At 39.9% G+C, this 22,825-nt stretch overlaps 1 protein-coding gene across 1 annotated transcript in view; it reads left to right on the top strand.

Moving 5' to 3' along the window:
• The window catches only part of LOC126471314 (GTPase-activating Rap/Ran-GAP domain-like protein 3), a 346,167-nt gene extending 324,282 nt beyond the window's left edge, over nt 1-21,885 (top strand). The window contains exons 21-23 of the mRNA XM_050099436.1: nt 18,217-18,298; nt 21,373-21,402; nt 21,608-21,885. Coding sequence (XP_049955393.1) covers nt 18,217-18,298; nt 21,373-21,402; nt 21,608-21,885 — 390 coding nt within the window. The remainder of the gene's footprint in view (nt 1-18,216; nt 18,299-21,372; nt 21,403-21,607) is intronic.
• Nucleotides 21,886-22,825: the final 940 nt, after the last annotated feature.

Raw genomic sequence — 22,825 nt, 5'->3', positions numbered from 1 at the left:
TTCTGATGTTTCTTCATTTTACACTATTGCTTTTGGTGCTATCAATGAGCAGCTGGTGACAGTGGTTCTTTACATTCTGGTGCTGATATAACTTCTTCCTCGTAAGGTGGAGTTAGAGATGTTTCTGTCTCATATCTTGCTGGTGCATTGTTTTGTTCTTTTGGAAATGGCAGCAAACCTGTTGCATGTAGTGTAATTTTTATGTGGGTGTCTACTCCTGCAGTTTTTATCACCTCAAGAATTTCTTTGGCCAGCACTTTCTCATCTAGGTGGTTTTCATGCAGTCCATGTCCAATAAAGTGCTCTATGACAGAAATGGTTTATTTAGTGAAAGTTGTATGTACAAAACTGCTACAAATCTTCTTGAATTTTTGGTTTATTATGATGATTTATCTGTATACACCAGAATTTTCAAATAAGTCATGCCTGTGGGGGACGCTCGTGAAATCCTTTGCTTGTGAAACTTTTGCTAGTGATTCTTTCAGTGTTCTTAATGCAAAGCTACTTTTGCTTTTATGCACATCATTTCCTGTTTCAATTATGACTCATTTTACACCTTTCTTTACGGCACTTCATTGTTTTTCAGCACTTCCTATATTGGTGCTTCCGACTTTTTGATTCCAGTCACTTTCTACTCTGACTGAATATCAGACGTGATCACTGCTAGTCTCTTGCTTGGCATAACTAGTTGATTTTTCTTTTTTGTTCACTGTTTGCTAAGATTTACTAATGCAATTTTTATGTCTAATATTATGTGATGATAATGAGCTTCCACTGCCACTTTTTTATCAGTAGATCTTTCTGAACAGTTTCCTGCAACACTGGCATTTTCTTTCCACATTTTTGTATTGTCTGCACTTCGAATATCATATTTATTCATTAATGGAACTCAGAAATTGTTTGTGTCTCTGCAGCTGAAATATCATCTGTTACCAAATGGATGAAGCTGTCTCTGCTTTCTGTTCTAATATTAAATAAACCAGATATCAACTGTATGTTCAGTATCTTAAAATTTAAATGTCCCCAAAAGAATTATGTGATTTTTGCAATACAACTGTATAGAAATATTGCTAGAAACTTTATGAATGACATCTTGTGATTTAAATATCTTTATATGTGACAGGTAAATCAGTTTTCAGTAGAAAGGTCTTTCTTCAGTCTAAATTCTGATTCATTCATTATCTATGCTTACCCATTATAAAATATAACTTAACCAGTATTTAAGGGACTACTATTAACAATGAAGTCAGTCTTGGTTTTTATCAATTTTTTTGGGTGGCTTTACTTAGTTTCACACCTTTTTTCCATAGTTTCTGTAGTAGAAATCACACTGACAGCAAATTGATTGAATGATGTGATTGTGCTTCTTACATATACTAAAATGTTGTAGCTTTTGGGTGGAGTGCACTAAATTCATCTAATATGTGAAGAAAGTGGCTATTACAAATATTTTACCTATTGCTACAAAATATAAAACATATTTTTATCCCACTGCCATAATTAGAACATGATTATTAGGCTTCAGTTTCAGACAAAAGAAGTAATTATAATTATCAGTATAAGATCAGGGGTCACTTATATGTAAGAAATATGGTAACAAAACTAAAATCAAATTTCATGGTATTGATTTTTTACTACTTATTTTCATTTTCTCCCAAGACCCAAGGGAGAATTCAATTAATTTGTACTACATATGTGTTGTCATTTAGATCAACTCATTTTCTTTAATAGCTGAATTATTTTGTTCTATAACAAAGTGTCCAGTTTCCCTTTTAACTGTCCATCATATTGTTTTAATTTCATGTATAAAATAGCACATTTCTTTATACCATTTCACCATTAAACAAGTGTTCTAAATGAATATTGTACTGTAAAATATGTCACTAGTTCCCAATTAAAAGCCAGCCGGTGTGGCCGTGCGGTTCTAGGCGCGTCAGTCTGGAGCCGCGCGACCGCTACGGTCGCAGGTTCAAATCCTGCCTCGGGCATGGATGTGTGTGATGTCCTTAGGTTAGTTAGGTTTAAGTAGTTCTAAGTTCTAGGGGACTGATGACCACAGATGTTTAGTCCCATAGTGCTCAGAGCCATTTGAACCCAATTAAAAAACTACAGGTAACAAATGGAAACAAAATATCATGATACAAGAAATGGAATAATAAAAGATAGTTATCACAAATGCAGATATATCACTACTCCCACCTCATGTTGAGAAAGAGTACAGAAATAACAAAAACTGAGAAAAAATTAAAACGGTATGAGGGTTGATAACAGAGAAACAGGGTAAATCAGTAAGAGAACAAGGTGATTTAGTTATTACAGAAAATTATCATATTACTTATGATGTCAAAAGTGCCAATATTTTGTACCAATAGAGTGGTAGAGTGGTAAAGTTCGCAGTGCAATCTTAGAAGAAAACACTCATATTTTATTGGTACCAACTACTTCAACAATCAATATTGTCAGTAAATAGCTAATTAAATCCTGTTCTACGTCTAGATCAATACTCTGCAAGTGAGTGGAAAAGGATACTTCCCACAGTACTGGTTACTAGGGCTTCTTTCCTTCCGTGTCTACAGTATGACTGTTTAAATGCCTCTGTGCACACTATAATTAAGATAATATTGTCCTCATGGTTCCTGTGAGAGTGATACACAGTGAGTTATAGTAGTTTCTTAGATGAAGCTGGTTCTTGGATGTTTGTAAGTAGGCTTTCTTGGGATACTTTGTATCTGTCTTCAAGTGTGTGGCAATTCAGTTTCCTCAACATCTCTGTTACACTCTCTCACAGATCAAATGAAGCTGTGACCATACACACTTCCCTTCCCTGTACACATTCAGTATACCCTGTTAGCCTATTAAGTGTGGAACTCATGGTATTTGAGCAGTATTCTAGGATAGGCCATACAAATGGTTTGCAACTAGTCTTCTTTGTAGTCTGATTGCATTTTCCTAGCATTCTACCAATGATTCAAAGTCTGTCACCAGCTTTATCTACAGCCAAGCCTATGTGATCTCTCATCAAAGTCTTACACTCAAGTATTCCAGTTGTATATAACTGACATTGTAGACAGAGGATACTGCATTCCTTTTTTGTGAAGTGCACAGTTTTATGTTTCAGTGTACTTAAAGCAAGTTGCCAACCTTTAAACCACTTTGAAATCTTATCAAGATCTGACCACCCTTCTTGTAGATGAATATGACTTATGCTTTATTCCAACTTTTGGGTACAGCATTTTGTTTGATGGGGTCCTTGGTAGATTATGGTTAAAATATGGGCTAACACAGTGGTAAATTTGGCATAAAATATGATAGGGATTCCGTCAGGTCCAGGAGTTTTGTTAAATTTTGGCAATTGCAATTTTTTCTCAGTATCACTGACACTGATTGTGGTTGGTAAATCACTAACGTATAAATTGAATAGTGATGGAGCTAAAACAGATCCCTGTGGCAGTCCATTATTTAGTTTCCATTTGTAGTTTTTAGAGCTGCCTAGAAGCAATTGAAATTGCCTTTCACTAAGCATGCTGGATATTAGATCCACAGTTTCTCGACTTGGTACAACTTGCAGTAGCTTGTAGATCAGTCCCTGTCGCCATCTATGCTGATGAAATTGCACTGGTAGCACAGAGCAGTAATTTCGAAGATGGTGAACAAATTCTTACGGAGGATCTGTAGAAGATGTCAACTTTCTTTAATACCTGGAGATTGATCCCAAGCACATCAAAAACTGAAGTCTCTTGTTTCCATCTAGCGAATCATGCTGCAAAATACAAACCAAGAGTTCTGCTCAATGGACAAACGTTGAGGTACAATACTTTCCCAAAAAATCTTGGAATCAGTCTAGATAGAACCCTGAGCTACAAAGAGCACATCACCAAGCTTTCTCATAAAGTTACTGCAAGGAACAACATACTACATAAGTTCAGTGGTACCACCTGGGGAACCTCTGCTGACTGTCTGCATTTAACTGGCATCAGTCTTGTGTATTCTGTTGCCAAGAACTGTGCACCTGTCTGGTTGGAAAGTGTACATGTGAAGAAGGTAGACACAAAACTTAATGACACAATGTGCCGAATTACTGGTTCCATCAAATCAACTCCATGCCACTGGTTACCTGTACTGAGTAACTCTGCATCACCCTCTCTACCACTGCACCAGGAATTCTGTCATCCGCCACAGCAATGATTGCAATCAAGAAGACCAGTAAGTGTTACTGCAGGGCAACTTATCATGGATGGTTTTGATCTAAATGAAAGCTGGAAGCATGAATGGTCAACAAAAACATTGGAAACAAGAGCCCATCACCTTGATCCCACAAAGAAGCCAAAAGGTTTTGACCTACCGAGGAACCTTTGGTGCTGCCTCAACAGGTTAAGGACTGGAAATGGTTGTTGTAGGTACTTCAAGTACAAATGGGGCTGGATCAGTTCACCAATGTGTTAATGTAATCAAGAAGAGCAGACAATTGAACATTTAGTCCAACACTTTCCACTTCATTCATACCCTGGAATTCTCGATGACTTGTTCACTCTCACACCCAGCTTAATTAACTGGTTGAAAAACATGGAATTTAAGGTTTAATCTTGTCTAATATCATATGTATATTGTATAAAATCATTTGCCTTGTATCAACTGTATATTGTATAAAATCACCATACGATTAAATAAATAAATATTGACACTGATATCTAAATCACTCATCTCTGCCCTGATATGAGAATTAAATGAAGGCAATATCCCAGAATTTCATTTGTAAATGCATGGTTGAAAAATGGAGTTAACCATTTCTGCTTTTGCTGTCCGTCTCTGTTTCATCCATATGTATCTCGGCATTAACCCTATTACCACTAACAACCCTTACATATGACCAGAATTTCTTTAGGTTTTGAGAGAGATATTTCAATAATATTGTGCTATCATACTAACTGAATGCTTTTTGCATTGCCCTCTTGATGGTAAAATGCATTTCATTCAGTGTCTCTCTATTTATAGCCTTATGTTTTGTTTTACACCTATTATGCAGTAGCCTCTGTTTCTGTAAAAGTTTCTTTATTGTGACTGTATACCATGAAGATCCTTCCCATCATTAGCTCCTTTTCAGAGCAAAGAGTTTCAAATTCCTTATTGAGGTATGATACCACTCAAATGGTTCAAATGGCTCTGAGCACTATGGGACTCAACTGCTGAGGTCATTAGTCCCCTAGAACTTAGAACTAGTTAAACCTAACTAACCTAAGGACATCACAAACATCCATGCCCGAGGCAGGATTCGAACCTGCGACCGTAGCGGTCTTGCGGTTCCAGACTGCAGCGCCTTTAACCGCACGGCCACTTCGGCCGGCTATGATACCACTGCCTCCTCATTTTTTGCTCAACATATAAAACCTCCTACTTGTAGTTGCCTCTGTACTTTGATAACCATTGTTGCTACAACTGCCTCATGGTCTCTGAAACCAGATGCTATGAAGATTTCCACAAAGAGGTCAAGTTTATATTAGATCAAATATATTTCCATCATGAATGGGCTTCCAAACAATCTTTTCTTGGTATTTCTTCTGGAACACATTCAGTAACATTTTGCAGGATATCTTGTGAAACTGACCACATACAAAACTGTAAAGATCCTATTAATTGTTGTTTGATTAAAATCTCCTCCAGTGGTGCCATTTTATTAATAGATAGCCACATATGCAGTAAAAAGTCTGTGCTAGGCCCTAAACAATGTTGATTGTTTACTTTATTTTATTTTTCACAGATCAGTTTACTTATAGTTTTTTTAGTAGCCTTTTTTCAGACTATCTTTCACGAAACCCAAATGCTGATGGAACTCTTTTCATTATATTATATTATATTATATTAGTGGTGTGTAGGGATCCATAAAGCTTCAAAGCAACATTACATGGAGTTTTGTCAGTCATTTTTCTTCATTGGGGCTCACTAGATAATCAATGGTTTTTTTTAAATTTAAATGTCAGCTACTACAGATTAATTACTGAGTAACAGTTTGCAATAAAGCATAAAATCATATTTCAATGGTAAGCAGAAACTCCTAAAGTTGCTTTGTTGTTATACCTAAAGCACTGCATTCTAGTTTTGGCTTTGAAATAAATATATACTTTTTGTGAATCAGTAATAAAAGGAGTGGTTAATGTGTTCTCTCAGGATTTCTTAGCGTGATTGCTTATGGAGTGGTTCCAAGTGTTCAGCCAAGTTGTTGTTTCTGTTTTACTGCATATTTTGACAACCAACCCAGCCACCTCTAGGTGCTGCAAGGTGTATTATGGATACTCACTGGTTGGACTCCAACAAGACTGTGAAATATTGTTTATGTCATGCTGCTGTTTGACTCCCAGTACCTTTTCATGGACATTTGTTTTTTGGAAACTGCCCCTGTTGTTCCATGAAATGCACATTCTCCCTGCATTTTCCAGCTCTGATGGATGAGTTGGATGCTGGGATCTTAAAAAGTTGTTTGCCATATCTAAACCCATACTTAAATAGAAGCGTTCATGCCAGTTTATTCAATTTTCTGACATATTTATTTTTCTAGACTACTTAACTACACTGTCCAACAAATCTGATATTTGCACCATGATACTGGTCTTGTATTTCATTTAATGATTATACACAGTTGAGCACTTAGTGACAGCTGATTTTCTTGGCTGTTTTAGTTAGGTATGTCATGATGTTCCTTGCACCTCTCTTCCACTGTGCATGTCACATTCGCTTGAAATGTGGTACACACCCAGCTTTCGGATATTTATAAGGGGCAATAAAAAGTTTTCATTTGAGGGCATTGCTGCAGCATATGTGCAACATAGCATGACTCCATTGTGTGTATATAAGAACTGACATGTAGGCAAGGGATTATTGTGATATTCATTTCTTTCCGGCGTGCATGCAGTAAGTGTCAAAACATGAACTATGGCTACGTTATTGCCAAATGCATTTAGATAGGACCAACATGCTGTTACTATTTTCCTGGCTGCCAAAGTACAAACACTGGTAGACATCCAGTGGAGAATGAAGAATTTGCACGTGGTAGCATATCTGTTGAAAACTGCCATTGTGGAATGGTGTGCCAAGCTCATGATAACACGCATCCGTATATCGTAAACATGGTAATGCAAAAGTTGTATAAACTCAGGTGGGAGACACTTGAGCACCCGCCTATAGTCCAGATTTCTCCCCCATGTGATCATCATGCCTTTGATCCCTTAAAAAAATGCTTCGAAGTGCCAATGATTCCTGTCAGATAAGAGTGTGCAGCATGCAGTTAAAAACTTCTCCACATAGCAGGACATGGTGTTTTACCAAGCAGGTATCTTCAGTCTGATTAATCAGTGGGACTATTGCCTCTGTGCTCTAGGAGATTTTGTCTAATTGGCATACCAATTCTGGCCTGTACAGGTTTCAGATCGAAAATTTTTAATTGCCCTTATAAATCATCTTTAACATTAGAAAGAAGATTTTTTTATATTTGTTGAAGAGAGTGACACACATTGGCTATCGTGTTTCAATAGAAATCTACCATTCTTTCCAGAGGATGGACCATAGTAAAGTACATAAGTGATTTTTGCTTTTAATTTTCTTTTTTCAGTCTCTATCCTTTCTTCTGGTGTTGTTTGTTTTGACAGCAATGCCTGCTCAATTGTCTTCAGTCTGAGTACCCATTCCTTCAGAACACTATTTACAGATGTTGTATTCTTCAGCAAGGCCTTTGCTGTCTGACAGTGTTCACTCTCTATGCACTAGAGTCTCTGACATGGAATTTCTTTGTGGATGATGATAATGGCTTGAGACATTGAGACAGAAGTCTTTTTGCTTGAGTTTTCTATACACACTGTAACCCTGTACTAACACACAGAGCAAAGGAAGCTGACACTTTTTATAATGTTACATCAAGAATTTTATATTAGGGTTAGTAGAGTTTCAGTATTTAAGAAACTCTATAAGTTGTTTTTCATTTCATGTGGTCACACCACACATCAATAGAAGCACAATGTCCTTCAAAGTGTCACATGCAAAGGATTACCACAACAGATGATACGGTACTACCCATACCATGCCATTGATCCCTTCATAATATTTTCCAAAAACATGAAATAAGTAGATGTGAAACCGTGCCTAAACATTTCAGGGAAACAATCATCGAATTTTTCAGTACCTAGTTCCAAGAAGTCAGAAAGTGGGACACTGGTAAGATATGAAACGGCATCAAAATGGACATATTCATTTACCAGAGCTGGAATTGACTGAGACAGTGTACAAAGTGACTTTAGTTGCAAGTGTAGTGTTTGCACTCCCCTTCATATTCACTGAAAATGTGTTTCATGTACACTGAAGAGACAAAGAAACTGGTACACCTGCCTAACATCGTGTAGGACCCCTGCAAGCACGCAGAAGTGCTGCAACATGACATGGCATGGAGTCAATTAATATCTGAAGTAGTGCTGGAAGGAATTGACACAATGAATCTTGCAGGGCTGTCCATAAATCCATAAGAGTACAAGGGATGGAAATCTCTTGTGAACAGCATGTTGCAAGGCATCCCAGATATGCTCAATAATGTTCATGTTTGGGGTGTTTGGAGGCTAGTGGAAGTTTTTAAACTGAGAAGAGTGTTCCTGGAGACACCCTGTAGTAATTCTGAATGTGTGGGGTGTTGCATTGTCCTGCTGGAATTGCCCAAGTCCGTCAGAATGCACAATGGACATGAATGGATGCAGGTGATCAGACAGGATGCTTACATACATCTCACCTGTCAGAGTCATACCTCGACATATCAGGGGTCCCATAACACTTCAACCGCACATGCCCTACACCATTACAGATCCCAGGTGGGGCATAAAGCTTTGTGTATGCAATCATCAAGGGTAAATGAGTGGGCCTTCAGCTCCAAAAGCCCATATCAATGATGTTTCATTGGATGGTTCATGCACTGACACTTTCTGATGGCCCAGCATTGAGATCTGCAGCAATTTGCAGAAGGGTTGCACTTCTGTCATGTTCAAGAATTCTCCTCAGTCGTAGTTGTTCCCATTCTTGCAGGATCTTTTTCCAGCTGCAGTGATGTTGGAGATTTGATGTTTCACCAGATTCTTGATACTTACAGAACACTCATGAAGTGGTCATATGGGAAAATCGCTACCTCAGAGATGCTGTGTCCCATTGCTCGTGCACCGACTATAACACCATGTTCAAGCTCACTTAAATCTTGATAACCTGCCATTGTAGCAGCGGTAACCAATCTAACAATTGCACCAGACACTTGTTGTCTTATATTGGCATTGCCCATTTACATATCTTTGTATTTGAATATGCATGCCTATACCAGTTTCTTTGATGCTTCAGTGTATTTTGCTCACTGATATTCAAGCACTCTAATATTACTAACCATGGATCTTAGATGAATGCCCTCCTTGTGTACTGTAGAAAGCACATACAGTCCTGATGATGCAGCTACTCATCTTCTAAGAGCCTTAAAGTGTTACATGGCTAGACTGATGCACTGAGAAGAGTTATCATCTTCCTCTTGTAATGTACTTCTTTCACAGTTATATGCACAAGTCAAAATAATCCTAGACAAAAAACCAAAATTGGAACTATTCTTCTATGATTAGCTACATAAATCATCATATTTCATCTAGCACAACGTCTGCATGTTTTCAAGTATCCAAATATAAAGGGTGTTTAAAAAGAAATGAGACAGACGCATAATTACAGAAACCAGTACCTGTATGTTAGAAGTATTGACCCTGGCTGTTGAGACACTTGTCCCACTATGACACAAGGCGGTGAATGCTGTTTCATAAAATTCCTGGGGCTGTGATGTTAACCAGTTCTGCACTTACAGCTGGATGTCGTCGTCCGAAGTGAATCATTTGCCCCTAAGCTGACGTTCTTCTTTGACCAAGAATGCCTCCATCTAATTCACTTCCTGCAGCATGGGACAACAGTGAATGCCCAGCATTATTTGCAAACCTTGACCACCCTTCTCCAAGCAATCAAATCAAAATGACCAGGCAACCTCACTCGTCGAGTCATTCTGCTCCATGACAATGCAAAGACTCATATGGTCAACTAGTCATGGCACTCCTGCAGAAATTCAAATGGGAGGTTCTTGGCCACCCTCCATACAGTCTGGACCTCTCTCCCTGTGATTACACCACTTTTGATCCCCTTAAAAAGGATCTGAGGAGCTAACGATTCACCTCGGACAACGTCCAGATGTACATGTTGAACTGGTTAACATCGCAGCCCCAGCCTTGTGTCACAGTGGGACAAGTGTCTCAACAGCCAGAGTCTATATTTCGAGCATAAAGGTACTGGTTTCTGTAATTATGCCTCTGGCTCATTTCTTTTTGAACGCCCCTTATAGTATTTACCATAACATTGAATATGAAGCATATTTTTAGTGTATCTACAAACTGACATTACAATACACACAGTGTGATCATATGTGTCCAAAAACCCCTGTGTAGTATTGAGTTGACCACTAGATGTTGCAAGAGCCAGGAAGTATTGTGTTACCAGAAGAGAAGTAGTAACAGATGTGTTGGTCATGAAAGCTCAATGACTTCAATGATAATAATTGTTTGTATCAGCATGACAATCCATCATGTCATGAAACAACATCTCTGAGACAATGGTTCATGGAAATAACATACCTATAATGGACTGGCCTATCCAGAGTCTCGACCTGAACCCAGCGTATAGTAACCGGAATTGGACATGACCAGGAGACAGTGGCCAACTGGCCAAGAACATCAATGGTGACTTGCCAAAAGCCACAAAAGACAATAACAGCAGTGGATGAACAACAAGACAATATGACAGAATCACAAGTCCAGAGAGTAAATCAAACATAGCAATATCTGGAACCAAACAACCCTGTGTACAATGAACCATATGAGAGGGCTGTCAGAACATGACTGAGGTCTGGGCCACTGAACTGTGAGCTTTATAGCACAGCTGCAGGTGCCTATAGGCTGGCAGGTGGGGTGTGGCCCACATGACAGCAGTGCTCACAAATATTAGGAGCACCACCTAGCGACTGTCATCTAGGTCTATGCATTCCAGTGCAGTTTTGAATTTGTTGGGCTGGGATATCAGGTCCCTCCCCTCCCAAAATGGGCTCATAGTGCCTGAAGTGCCTTGGTGATGTTTCATATGGTGAACTGGCTGGTGGCATGGTTTTTGTCCTGGTGGGGGAGCCTGCCGGGTGGAAGAAGGAAAGCGGGACATCGGGCAGTGCACTCTGGGGATCAGTGATACGGGAGACAACTGTTGATGCGATGGATGCTGTGTGGTGAGGTAACTTCCAAACCTGTATCCCCTGCAACTGCTGATGGTGCCCTGCTGTGCAAAATTGTACTCATATGGTGGAAAGGGTTGCAAGGGCTGGCACTCGAACTCCGAGTGACCCACCGATGGTCACACAGTCAGTAGGTGGGAACAGCATTGGTTGGTGTGCCGATACTCCAAACCTCGCAGAGTAGCAACCATCGTAATGCACCACGTATGGGTGGCCACTATTGTAACTGGCATCCGTGAAAGTTTAGCTCCATAGGAATGGGCCCAGACTGCTGAGCCTGGGGGTACTGTCTAGCATATAAGATCCAGGGTTCTGAGGGCTGCAGTGCCAGGAGTTGGAAGAGAGTATGTGGCTGTCATTCATGGAGGAGCTCTGCCAGGCTGTGGTCATGGACAGGAGTGTTCATGTAGATGCTCAGGAACATTGTAAGTGCCACTGCAGTGGCAGATGTTCCCACTGCTTTCAATGATGGTTGTTTAAACGTACACACCAACCACTCCACTTCACTATTGGAGGATGGGTTAAAAGGTGGGCTAAATAGGTGTTTAAATCATTGTCATAACAGGACTGTTCAAAGGTAATTGTCATGAATTGGGGCACATTGTCAGACAGGAGAATGTGAGGAAGCCCTTTGATGGCTAGAATCTTGGTAAGTGAATTGAATGTGGCAGTCATAGTGGTGGACACCATTCTAACCACTGGGGGTAGTTGGAGTAAGCATCCTTGACAATGAGCCACATAAGCCCAGAAAGGGACCAGCAAAGACCAGATGAATGTTGTACCAGGGACGATGATGAGTGGACCCAGGGTTGAAAGACTGAGGAGCAGCAGTCTGATGCTGAGTGCATGAGGAACAGATGCACACCATGGCCTCCATGCCTGTGCTCAGTCCTGGCCAATAGTCATGTCGTTTGGCAAAGGCTTTCATCTATGACACACCCCAATGCTCACAATGGAGAAGATACAAGGGCATAAGGTAATCAGAAAGACAACATGGTAGGTATCCACCTCTGTATCCAGCAGAAGAATATCAGAAACAACAGACAAATTATGAGAAAGGTGAGCCCAGGCCCAGAGATCTGGATCAGCAGATTTGGAAAAATAAGTGGGCTACCCATGAAGCACATAGTGTGTGACATTCTGTAAGTTAGGGTCATGGAGCCCGTCTGTGGAAATGTGAATAGGAGGAAGGCAAACCCATTCAAGGGGTGTAGACATTCTACGTCAATGTTGAAAGAGGAGATCTCCTATATGTGAATTTAAACTTTCTTGGTGAATTTCAATGATGAAGTCTTCTTGGGTTATCAGCTGAGTCAAGATGTTGTTCTGCAGCAACATTTCAACAAGTTTCCTACTTGTCATCTTCAGGTGAAGTGTTGGGTTCATGTATTGTCCAGTTCTTTACAGCCACTGAACTGCACCCTACTCTGCCTCATCTGCATCGGCACCACCAATCGTTCACCTCTGGATGGGGGTGTTGCGGCCCCTGGGGGGGAGGGGGGGGGGTCAAGGCTGGTGGTGGTGAGGGCGAGGGCTCCCTGCATGTTGGTGAGTGTGAGCATCATGTCCTGGTATGGCTTCTCGATTCCATTTGCTGCCTTCACTGGTTTTGCATTAGAGTGCTCTTCTCAATTTTTGTCTCCAGAGCCTCTTTAAAGATTAAATCACAGAACCCGTTCACCCTGCGCAGCAGCATTGTTTGGTCAAATGTTGGGTCTGGTCCTGAGGATAGATGAGAGAGCACATCTGCATTTGGGTGTTGTGAGGTAGGCTTGTAAATGGTGTAACTGTAAGAACTAAGGAAATGAGCTCAATGCTGGAGCCTTTGAACTGTCTGCTCTGGAAGCCACGAGTGTGATCCAAAGAGTGCTACCAATGATTTGTGGTCAGTAATGGGGGTAAATTTATCCCCAAAGACATACACACAGAATTTCTTAAAGACAAAAAGATCACAAAAGTCTCTTTCTTGATTTGTGAGCAGTTTCATTGAGCAGGTGTCATTGTCTTTGATGCATAGGCACTGGTTTGCACAGTACCATCATTGTTATGGTGCGCCAGCACTGCATCAATGTCATAGGAGGAAGTGTCAGCAGCCAAAACAAGAGGACTTGATGGAGAAAAGGACATAAGGTGGGGTGTGAGCATAACATGTGCTGCAGCTGTCTGAAAGCATGCTCACAGGCACCCAACCACTGGAACTGAATGTGCTCTTCTTCTGCAACTGGTTGATTGGGTGCATAATGTGTGCTGCTTGTGGGAGGAGCTTAGAATAATAATTTACTTTACACAAAAGAGCCTGTAGCTTTTATAGCTTTTGGGGACATGGAAGAGAGTCAACAGTGAAATGTTGTGGTCAGTGGGTTGACTCCAATCTTTGCTGATCAAATGCCTAAGATATTCCACTTGCTCCTGAAGAAACTGGTATATGTGTAGTCAGCACTTGAGCCCTGCATAGCACAACATAGTAAAGAGGGTGCAAAGGTTGTGCATTGGGCACCCATAACTATTAAGTTTTCTAGGTAATTGATACAAGTGGGAATGGATATAGTTAACTGTTCCATGTATCTCTGGAAGATTGCCAGAGTGGAAGAAATCATAAAGGGCAAGTGATTGCATCTGTATGTGCCAAAGGGTGTAATGATGACCATAATGCATTGCAATTCCTCATCCATTGGGAGCTGTAAATAATCACCAGCAAGGTCTATCTTAGAAAAATATTTACTACTGAGAAGCTTTATGAGGAGATCCTCCAGACATGGCATGGGGTACACATTGATTGTTGACCCAAAATCTCCGCAGAGTCAGAGGGAGCCATTTGGTTTCTTAACCACTATGAGGAATGTTGCTCAAATGCTGGTTTTGACAGGTTCAATTAGCCCGGCTTGATGAAGGCAATTGAGTTTGATCTCAGCTGCCATCTGTAGGGAGACTGAAAGCAAATGGGCCTGACAGAAATGAGGCAGTACATCTGGATGTAGAGAAATACGTGCCTTGAAATTGGTGGTGCACCGCAGGCCAGCTTTGAACCAAGATGCTAAAGAGATACAGAAGCCATCAAGTTCCTGGAAGGGAACCATGTTGGGGTAACCTGAACTTCATACATGATGAGAAACCCAAACAGCAAGAAGGCATCCATGCTGAAAATGTTGCCTGCCAAGTGACTATTGACAACTAACAGCATTATCAGCCATGTAACCTTATTGTATGCTGCTGTAGTTGTGAACTGACTTCTAAGGGGAACTGAGCTGTCACCATATGTAACCATCTTGTGGGAGGGTAACACCAACATTGGGCATCCCAGACGAGCATTCATGGGGAGGTTCACCAGGGAGACCATCACTCCTATGTCTACTTTGAAATGAATTTTGTGTAATTGTGAGATCAATAAACAACTCTGTAGCAGAAGGATTGTCCTGGGGAACAATGGCCTGGAGTGGGGTTCAGTTTTCAGGGATGGCCATCCTTTCCACAATGAGTGCAATGCACCCAGTGATCTGGACAGCCTGCACACTGGTTTGTCATGAAACAGTCAGGACAAGATGGGAAACAACACTGCTTACACTGACATGGTGTAACTGGCTCCTCAGTGGTTATTGACACATCTGAATCTGATGAATTGGTGAAAAGGACTTCAGAGAATTTTGACTCATTGGTGGTGGTTGAACCACTGCTACATGGGGATGAGCCATAAGGTGTTCATTTGCTGTCTGCATGATCTCAAAAGTGTGCACAATTTTCAAAATATTGTCCAAAGAAGGAATGTTCAGCTTGAGGGCTGCCATGCATACTTCAAGATCAGGGGCCAGTTGGACCACCATGTCTCGATTCAAGGAATCTGCATACGAAGTTTTGCAAGATGGATCTGCACAAGTGAAATCACAATGCTAACTCATCCCTTGCAAATCCGTCACCCACAGGTGATATGACTGACCAGGTCAGTTGTGGTATTGATGGACCTCAATGTGTAACATGACCACATGGAATTGTTGCAAATAATAGTTCAACAGCAATGAGCACATCTCCGTGAACGGGAGTACAACCAGATTTGAGAGGACAGCCAACTTCTTTAGTAAGAAACATGTCTCTGGGGAACCAAAAAATGAGGAGCAACCATTATAGATGCCATCAGAATCTCAAAAAGTGGCGAACTGCTGTTTCAGCCACTGCAAAGAGGTGTCCCAATCTTCTTTGGCGCTGTTAAATGGCAGAAATGAGGATGGGCAGGACTCAGCCTGGGAAGTGACTGCAGCCTGGATGTGTTGCAAACCCTGCACCTGCAAGCATTCTGACAAAAACTGAATTTGCTGATGTAGCAAGTTGGTTTGCTGCTGCAACTGCTATTGTAATTGCTGTTGCAATTGTTGCTGCACTAGCAGATATTGCTGTCACTGTTACACAGGTTGCACTAGTTTTGCATTCACAAGACACTATTAACCTTTTTCCTTATCACCAATTACAGTAACTAGAATTGGTCCCAGCCAGGAGACGCTGGCCAACCAGCTGAGGCCATTGATGGTGAAGTACCAAAAACCATGAAAGACAACAATAGCAGTGGACAAATGACAAGGCAAAGTGACAGAATGATGAGTCAAGAGTGTAAACCATGATGTAGCAATATCTGAAACCAAGTCCAAGGAACATTGCATACAATGAAAAATAAGATAGGGCAGTCAGAACATGACTGAGGTTCAGGCCCCTGTGCTGCAAGCTTTATAAGCTTGGCCAAAGGTGCTGATAGGTTGGTGCATGGGGAGTGGGCTATGTCTAGCAGTGAGACAGCAACAGCAGCACTCACAAATATTAGGAGTGCCACCTAATAGCTGTCATCTAGGTCCACACTTTCTGGTGGGCTTTCAAACTCATTGGGCTGGGATACCAAACAGTGGAAGAATGAGGCAGAACATCAACTTCATTCCAGACCTCAATGTCCAACATCACTACCTTCTCTTGTTTTGGCTTATGAGGAGAAACTGGCTACCATAAATGTGAAGGGAGAACATATCCAATATTAATGTCCACTAATAGCTGTCCAGATTGGGAAGAAATAATTATAAATACTTAATAACGTAATTATCTTTTCTCATTTCTTGTAGATAATCTCTGACTTTGTTCTTTAAAGGGATGGGTTTGTGATAATATTGATTAAAATGCTTTTGACAGTACAGTTCTTAACAGTTATTTTTTTTTCCAAAATACTTCTTAGAAACAACACGCACATCAGAAAAACACTTTTTTATAAAGCTCATCATAACAGGAGAATGACTGGATAACATCTGAATGCATCGGCATAACAACAGAAGCTTTGAATGCAAGTGGTGCATTTTGCATCTATTTATAACCTCTCTGTCCACACCAGAATGTTCTCTAAAAATATATTTTTAATTAAAACTGTTTACTAACTAAAACATGAATTTGCACACAATGTATGCAATTGTAGACTCTATTATTTTATCATAACTAATAGATATTATTTATTGTTTAAATTGATTTAATTTCTATTCAAAAGTCATAGAATTTTCAATTTTCTTCCTTTAATAGTTTTTCTAAATAAAGATAACAAATTAAGGTATGTAAAAAATAATTCAAACAACTGATGTCTCTGTAGAAATTTTTCATTATTCCAAGTTTCTTTACTTAATAATTTTTATTAGTTCCCCTTTAATAATGTGTTTTTGATTAAACTAATCACATTTTTTCAAACAGATAACGAGTACCTAAATCTTTAACTTCATCTCTTCTTCTTCTTCTTCTTCTTCTTCTTCTTCTTCTTCCATGTCTGTTCCTGTTTCTCTACAGTGTCAGCGCTGATCCAGGTTTTGGCAATGTTAGTGACAGCTGTATGCCAGATGCCCTTCCTGATAACAGTACTTGAATAATAAATATTAATTCAAATCATTTTAAAGAAAATGCTTAAAATTTTGCACTTTTTTTTGTTACTCATTATGAATGAAATAATTACTTTCATGCGGCCTACTTTACTGTGTCATACATATATAAGTTCATATCATAAAGCATACCAGAGACCTGGAATCTACCACATAATTAATGAAATTTTGCCTACCAGTCCATCCCCAATGCACTTCCCTCTCAATGTAAATAATATAGACACCATTAAGAGAGTTGTGCCCGGTGATAAAAATATCCCATACCAACCCATGTAAAAAATACACTGCTTTGCAATCCATGCAGCTACCTCATAGAAAGAAGAATGTTTCCCCACACTAAAGAAGCAGAGCAATGACTTGCTGTAATGGAAAACCAAATGAATGAGCATGAAACTTCATGATCATGTGACTAATGATATAATTATATGTAAATTGAAGGTGCAGAAGAGGAGAAAGGAATGGAATCAAAGGGGATTACTGCTGTCAGCTGCATTTGGACATTACAGCCAATCCACATTCCCATCAAGCGTCACCTATCCACAGTCCCACAGCCACCTTCCCCCCACCCTCTGCCCCCCATCACCCCAATAATATGATACATGGAGCATAATTTCTGAATGAATACAATGGAGAATTTACCATATTTGTGTGTATGTATTCAAAATAATATTCAAGTGTAATGTTAAACCTAACATTGTTGAACTTAGCTGGCATGAAATACTAACTGCCAATAAATATGTTTCATTTTCAACACTTTTCCATTAATATTTATGAACTGTAAACATTATACCAAAATATCAAGTGAATTTACATCTCTTATAGTTAGGTGAATGTCATATGACCAGTTCTTTAAAATTATATGAACTGACTTGCAGAAGAACATAACAGAAAATACATTTTGATCTATTTATTCAACATTTTGTCTCTTGAACTGGTAAGCTCATTCTGTTAATTTTCCTTGTCTATACCTTCTCACTATGTCACTAACATAACTTCACATATCCTTTGTTTCAGAATGACATATACTTTGCAACAACTGCACCTGAGTTCTTTCATAACAAAGATGCCCAAGTTCATGTAGATGCTCCAGAAAAAGAGGAAACAGAGACAACAGATGTAAAGGATGGGGAAGAATCAAAAGAAGCAAAAGATGGTAAGGAAACCAATAATGGAACAGATCTGACAGATGTAAAGGATGTGAAGACTGAGAAGGACAGTAAAGATGTAAAAGATACTAAAGAACCGAAGGATGGAAAAGAAGTGAAAGAAGTGAAGGATGGTAAAGAAGTGAAAGAAGTGAAGGATGGCAAAGAAGTGAAGGATGGCAAAGAAACAAAAGATGGCAAAGATGGAAAGGAATCAACAGCTACACCTCCATCATCACCTCAAAGTACGAGTACACAGTATTTTAGTATCTTAGTTTCCCTATCAACTATAGCTTTTGGACAGTTTGAATTTGTTCCTCACATTTTGTTCATCAGTGAAAAAAAGAACACTAATGCACTATGAAGAGAAGCACAAATAACTGATGATTTCTGTTATTTTTTATATAAGTGTTTTCACTAGGTTCAAATGCTGGAACATTTTACATCTCAGATTTCTGGGTGATGACCCGGATTCAGTCTACATGTGATTTTCTCAAAGTAAAACTTAATTACATTCTTTTGTTCATACAATTGGGGCCAGTTCAAGGACATTTCTCCGCAGAAGCAACTTATCATTTGGCACCTGCCCTTTCCCCCCCCCCCCCCCTTTCCCCACCCCCCTCCTTTTCCTCTTACACTTACACTTGTGGTGTCAGTTTTCACTACTAATTGCGATACCACTGTATACAAGTCTTTCACCTGTGCACCCCTGTGCCCCTTTCAGCTTGGCGCCCCAAGAGGCCATTATTAATTGTGACATGTTCTGTATGGAACTCTTACACCTGTTGCACCGCTCTCAGTTTGGTACCATCAGGCAGCAGCTTGTGTTCTTTGGACCTTAAACAGGCCCTGTGGACACACACACACACACACACAAACACACACACACACACACACACACACACACACACACACACACACACACACACACACAGCTAATCAACACACTATATGTTTCACTGCTATTTTTCACAGTTTCCAGAAACTGTTGACATATGACACAAAAGTATTCCTGGAAATTGTGGACAAGCCTGATCCTGTAAAATTTAATTTAAGCTGTAGTCTCTGTGTAGATTAATTCAGATGCAATAATATTCAAAATGATTAACGTGGGCTGTCACATTTCTTCAGGTTTTCCTCATTATTCCCATATCCTGGGTGATTTGGCTACCTCTACTGCTGGGTTTTATCCAACCCACAATGGCTTCAAATACTATATGGAAGATTTTCATATTCCCTCATTTGGTGCATGCAGACTATTAGCCCTACAGAAAAAAATGAACAGGACTTTTTGAAGTACATTTAATGCAGTTAAATTTTGTACTGGGGTGTGTCTTTGCTAGAGGTCACAGTTTACAAACTATTCAATAAAAATGAACGAAAGTGACCTTCAAATGCATTTTCCTTGAATAAGACAAAAACCATGGCCTCCAGTGAAAACATATCCCAGTACAAAATTTTAACTACATTAAATTTCCTACAGAAAGATCCAGTTCATTTTCTCTGTAGGACTAATACACACATAAAAAAAAGTTTTGCATCACCCCATTTCCCAGAACTCCTGAAGATAGACGTTGACTGTGGATATTATATCACAGACAGAGGCCCTTTGACTGTTGCCCTAAACCTACCCAAAGATGTAAACAACCATGAATGAACAGCACCTATTAGATGGAGGGGGTCCGACAGCTGATCAGTTCCAGTCATTCCACCAGAAAGGAGATACACGGCTCGTGTTGTCTGTAGTTCAACCATGCCTAGACAGTCAGTACCACGGTGTGATCCTGTCCACATTGTTACTTAGTGCCAGGAAGGGCTCTCAACAAGAGAAGTGTCCAGGCATCTCAGAGTGAACCAAAGCGATGTTGTTCAGACATGGAGGAGATACAGAGAGACAGGAACTGTCGATGATATTCCTTGCTCAGGCCGCAAAAGGGCTACTACTGCACTGGATGATCACTACCTATGGATTATTGCTTGGAGGAACCCTGACAGCAATGCCACCATGTTGAATAATGCTTTTCGTGCAGCCAAAGGACAACATGTTACAACTGTGCACAATAGATTGCATGATGCGCAACTTCACTCCTGACGTAATGGCGAGGTCCATCTTTGCAAACATGGCACCATCCACCGTGGTACAGATTGGCCCAACAAGCCGAATGAACCACTCAGGATTGGCATCATGTTCTCCTCACCGATGAGTGTTACATATTCCTTCAGCCAGACAATCATTGGAGACATGTTTGGAGGCTACCTGGTCGGGTTGAATGCCTTAGACACACTGTCCAGCAAGTGCAGCAAGGTGGAGATTCCCTGCTGTTTTGGGGTGGCATTATGTGGGGCCAACGTATGCCGCTGGTGGTCATGGAAGGTGCCGTAATGGCTGCACTATACGTAAATGCCATCCTCCGACCAATAGTGCAACCATATCGGCAGCATATTGGCGAGACATTCGTCTTCATGGACGACAATTCACACCGGCATTGTGCACATCTTGTGAATGACTTCCTTCAGGATAACAACATCACTTGACTAGAGGTGGCCAGCATGTTCTCCAGTCATGAACCCTATCGAACATGCCTGGTATAGATTGAAAAGGGCTGTTTATGGTGATGTGACCCACCAAACACTCCGAGGGATATATGCTGAATCGCCATTGAGGAGTGGGTCAATCTGGACCCACAGTGCCTTGATGAACTTGTGGATAGTATGCCATGATGAATACAGGCATGCATCATTCCATGTGGATATTAGAGGTACCGGTGTGTACAGCAATCTTTACCACCACCTCTGAAGATCTCACTGTATGGTGGTACAACATGCAATGTGTGGCTTTCATGAGCAATAAAAAGGGCAGAAATGATGTTTAGTTGATCTCTATTCCAATTTTCTGTACTGGTTCAGAAACTCTCGGAACTGAGGTGATGCAAAACTTTTTTTGATGTGTGTAGTTTTCGTGTACTGAGGGAGAGAATATGAAAATCTTGCACATGGTATTTGAAAGCATTTCAGGCTGCATAAAACCCAGCAGTAGGGGCAACTGAATCACCCTGTATTTTTTAGTATTACAACTTCATTTAATACTTTAGTGCTACAGTTGTAATTGGTTTAGTATGAATTTATATTGTTCTTCTGGATAACTAAAGACTTCCCTTAGATTAATCTATGATGTTTTCCCACAACAAGGTAAATGATGCAATGAAATAAAATTTAGCATATAGTGACATGAAACTGGAAACTATATCTATCTGTTGCAGCTACATCACCAGATGCTAGACCATTTCGCCTTTTCCGCATACCAATGCAGACACTGAGTGGAGCAATTCCACCCTGTGGGCGACGTTGTCCAACACCATGTGATCCAGGAAGTTCTTCAGCTTCCAGTTCTGGAGCCCGGGGTCTTGTAGTTCCTGGTGCTGAAGGGAGCTCTGCACAGAGACAGCCACTGCAAAATGAGCATGCTCGTGGCTTGAGCCGCAGCTGCTCATCCTCGCCCACACCACATCAGCCATCCTTCCTTGCACCACCAAAGTGAGGAATGTTAAAATAAAAGCCCTAGCTGTCAAAGAGTCAACCAGGTACTCAATTTCTTCATATTTTCTCACTCTACTCATTTCCAAAAAGGAAACCTGCCGTACATGCAAGAGATGACTTCTCACTAAAACACAGTTTCTCCACAAAGTTTTACCCATGAAAGAAACATAAGATCAGTCCAATACATGTCAATTTACTTGTAAAGGATCCACATTTTAAAATTTTAGATGTATTTTATAACTTCCTGATCATATAATTTTTGTCATTGTCAAGCAAAATACCATTAATGGCAATTAAATCAATATTTATTGCCTATATCATCTTCCAGGGCATTTTTAAATGCAAAATTGTATTATACCAGTCTTTCACACCCTGCTACTTGTTGTGGCAGATGTACACTATATTTCTAATCCAAAAGATGCCTAACTTTATTGAACTTATAAATTTGGAGAAACAAGCTGTCAAAAAATATTCCAGACTTGGAAACTATGTTAACAAATTGTATTCTAAATAAAAGTGGGAGCAGTTAATCTACTCTTAACGTGTGTACTCAAAAGTATTTATAATAATATTTGTACTTCTGCAGTATTTTATCCAGGGTAAACTATTCATATTACTGTTTATACTGTAGTTCTGTCTTCAATATATTTCTTATCCGACACATAGAGTAAGGTTAATTATTGCAGTAATTACTGTGAAACAGTTGTCTGGATGCTTACTCTGCTGCTATCACAACTTTACTCAAATGTGAATACTGTGTTCTAATGTTTTAAAGGAAGTAATATTTGTTTGTGAGAAAAGAATACTCAGGTAACACTTGAGTTTAAGATATCTGTTTTATACAAAAAAATATATATATTTTTGTCAATTGTTCTTAAATTTATTTGCTGAAATGAATTTGAAATTTAGTAGTTGGTATGCTGTTCTAATAGCTCGGGAAA

This window comes from Schistocerca serialis, chromosome 3 (assembly GCF_023864345.2).
Source record: "Schistocerca serialis cubense isolate TAMUIC-IGC-003099 chromosome 3, iqSchSeri2.2, whole genome shotgun sequence".
Lineage (NCBI taxonomy): Eukaryota > Metazoa > Arthropoda > Insecta > Orthoptera > Acrididae > Schistocerca > Schistocerca serialis.
This window is presented reverse-complemented; position numbering and strand designations above follow the sequence as displayed.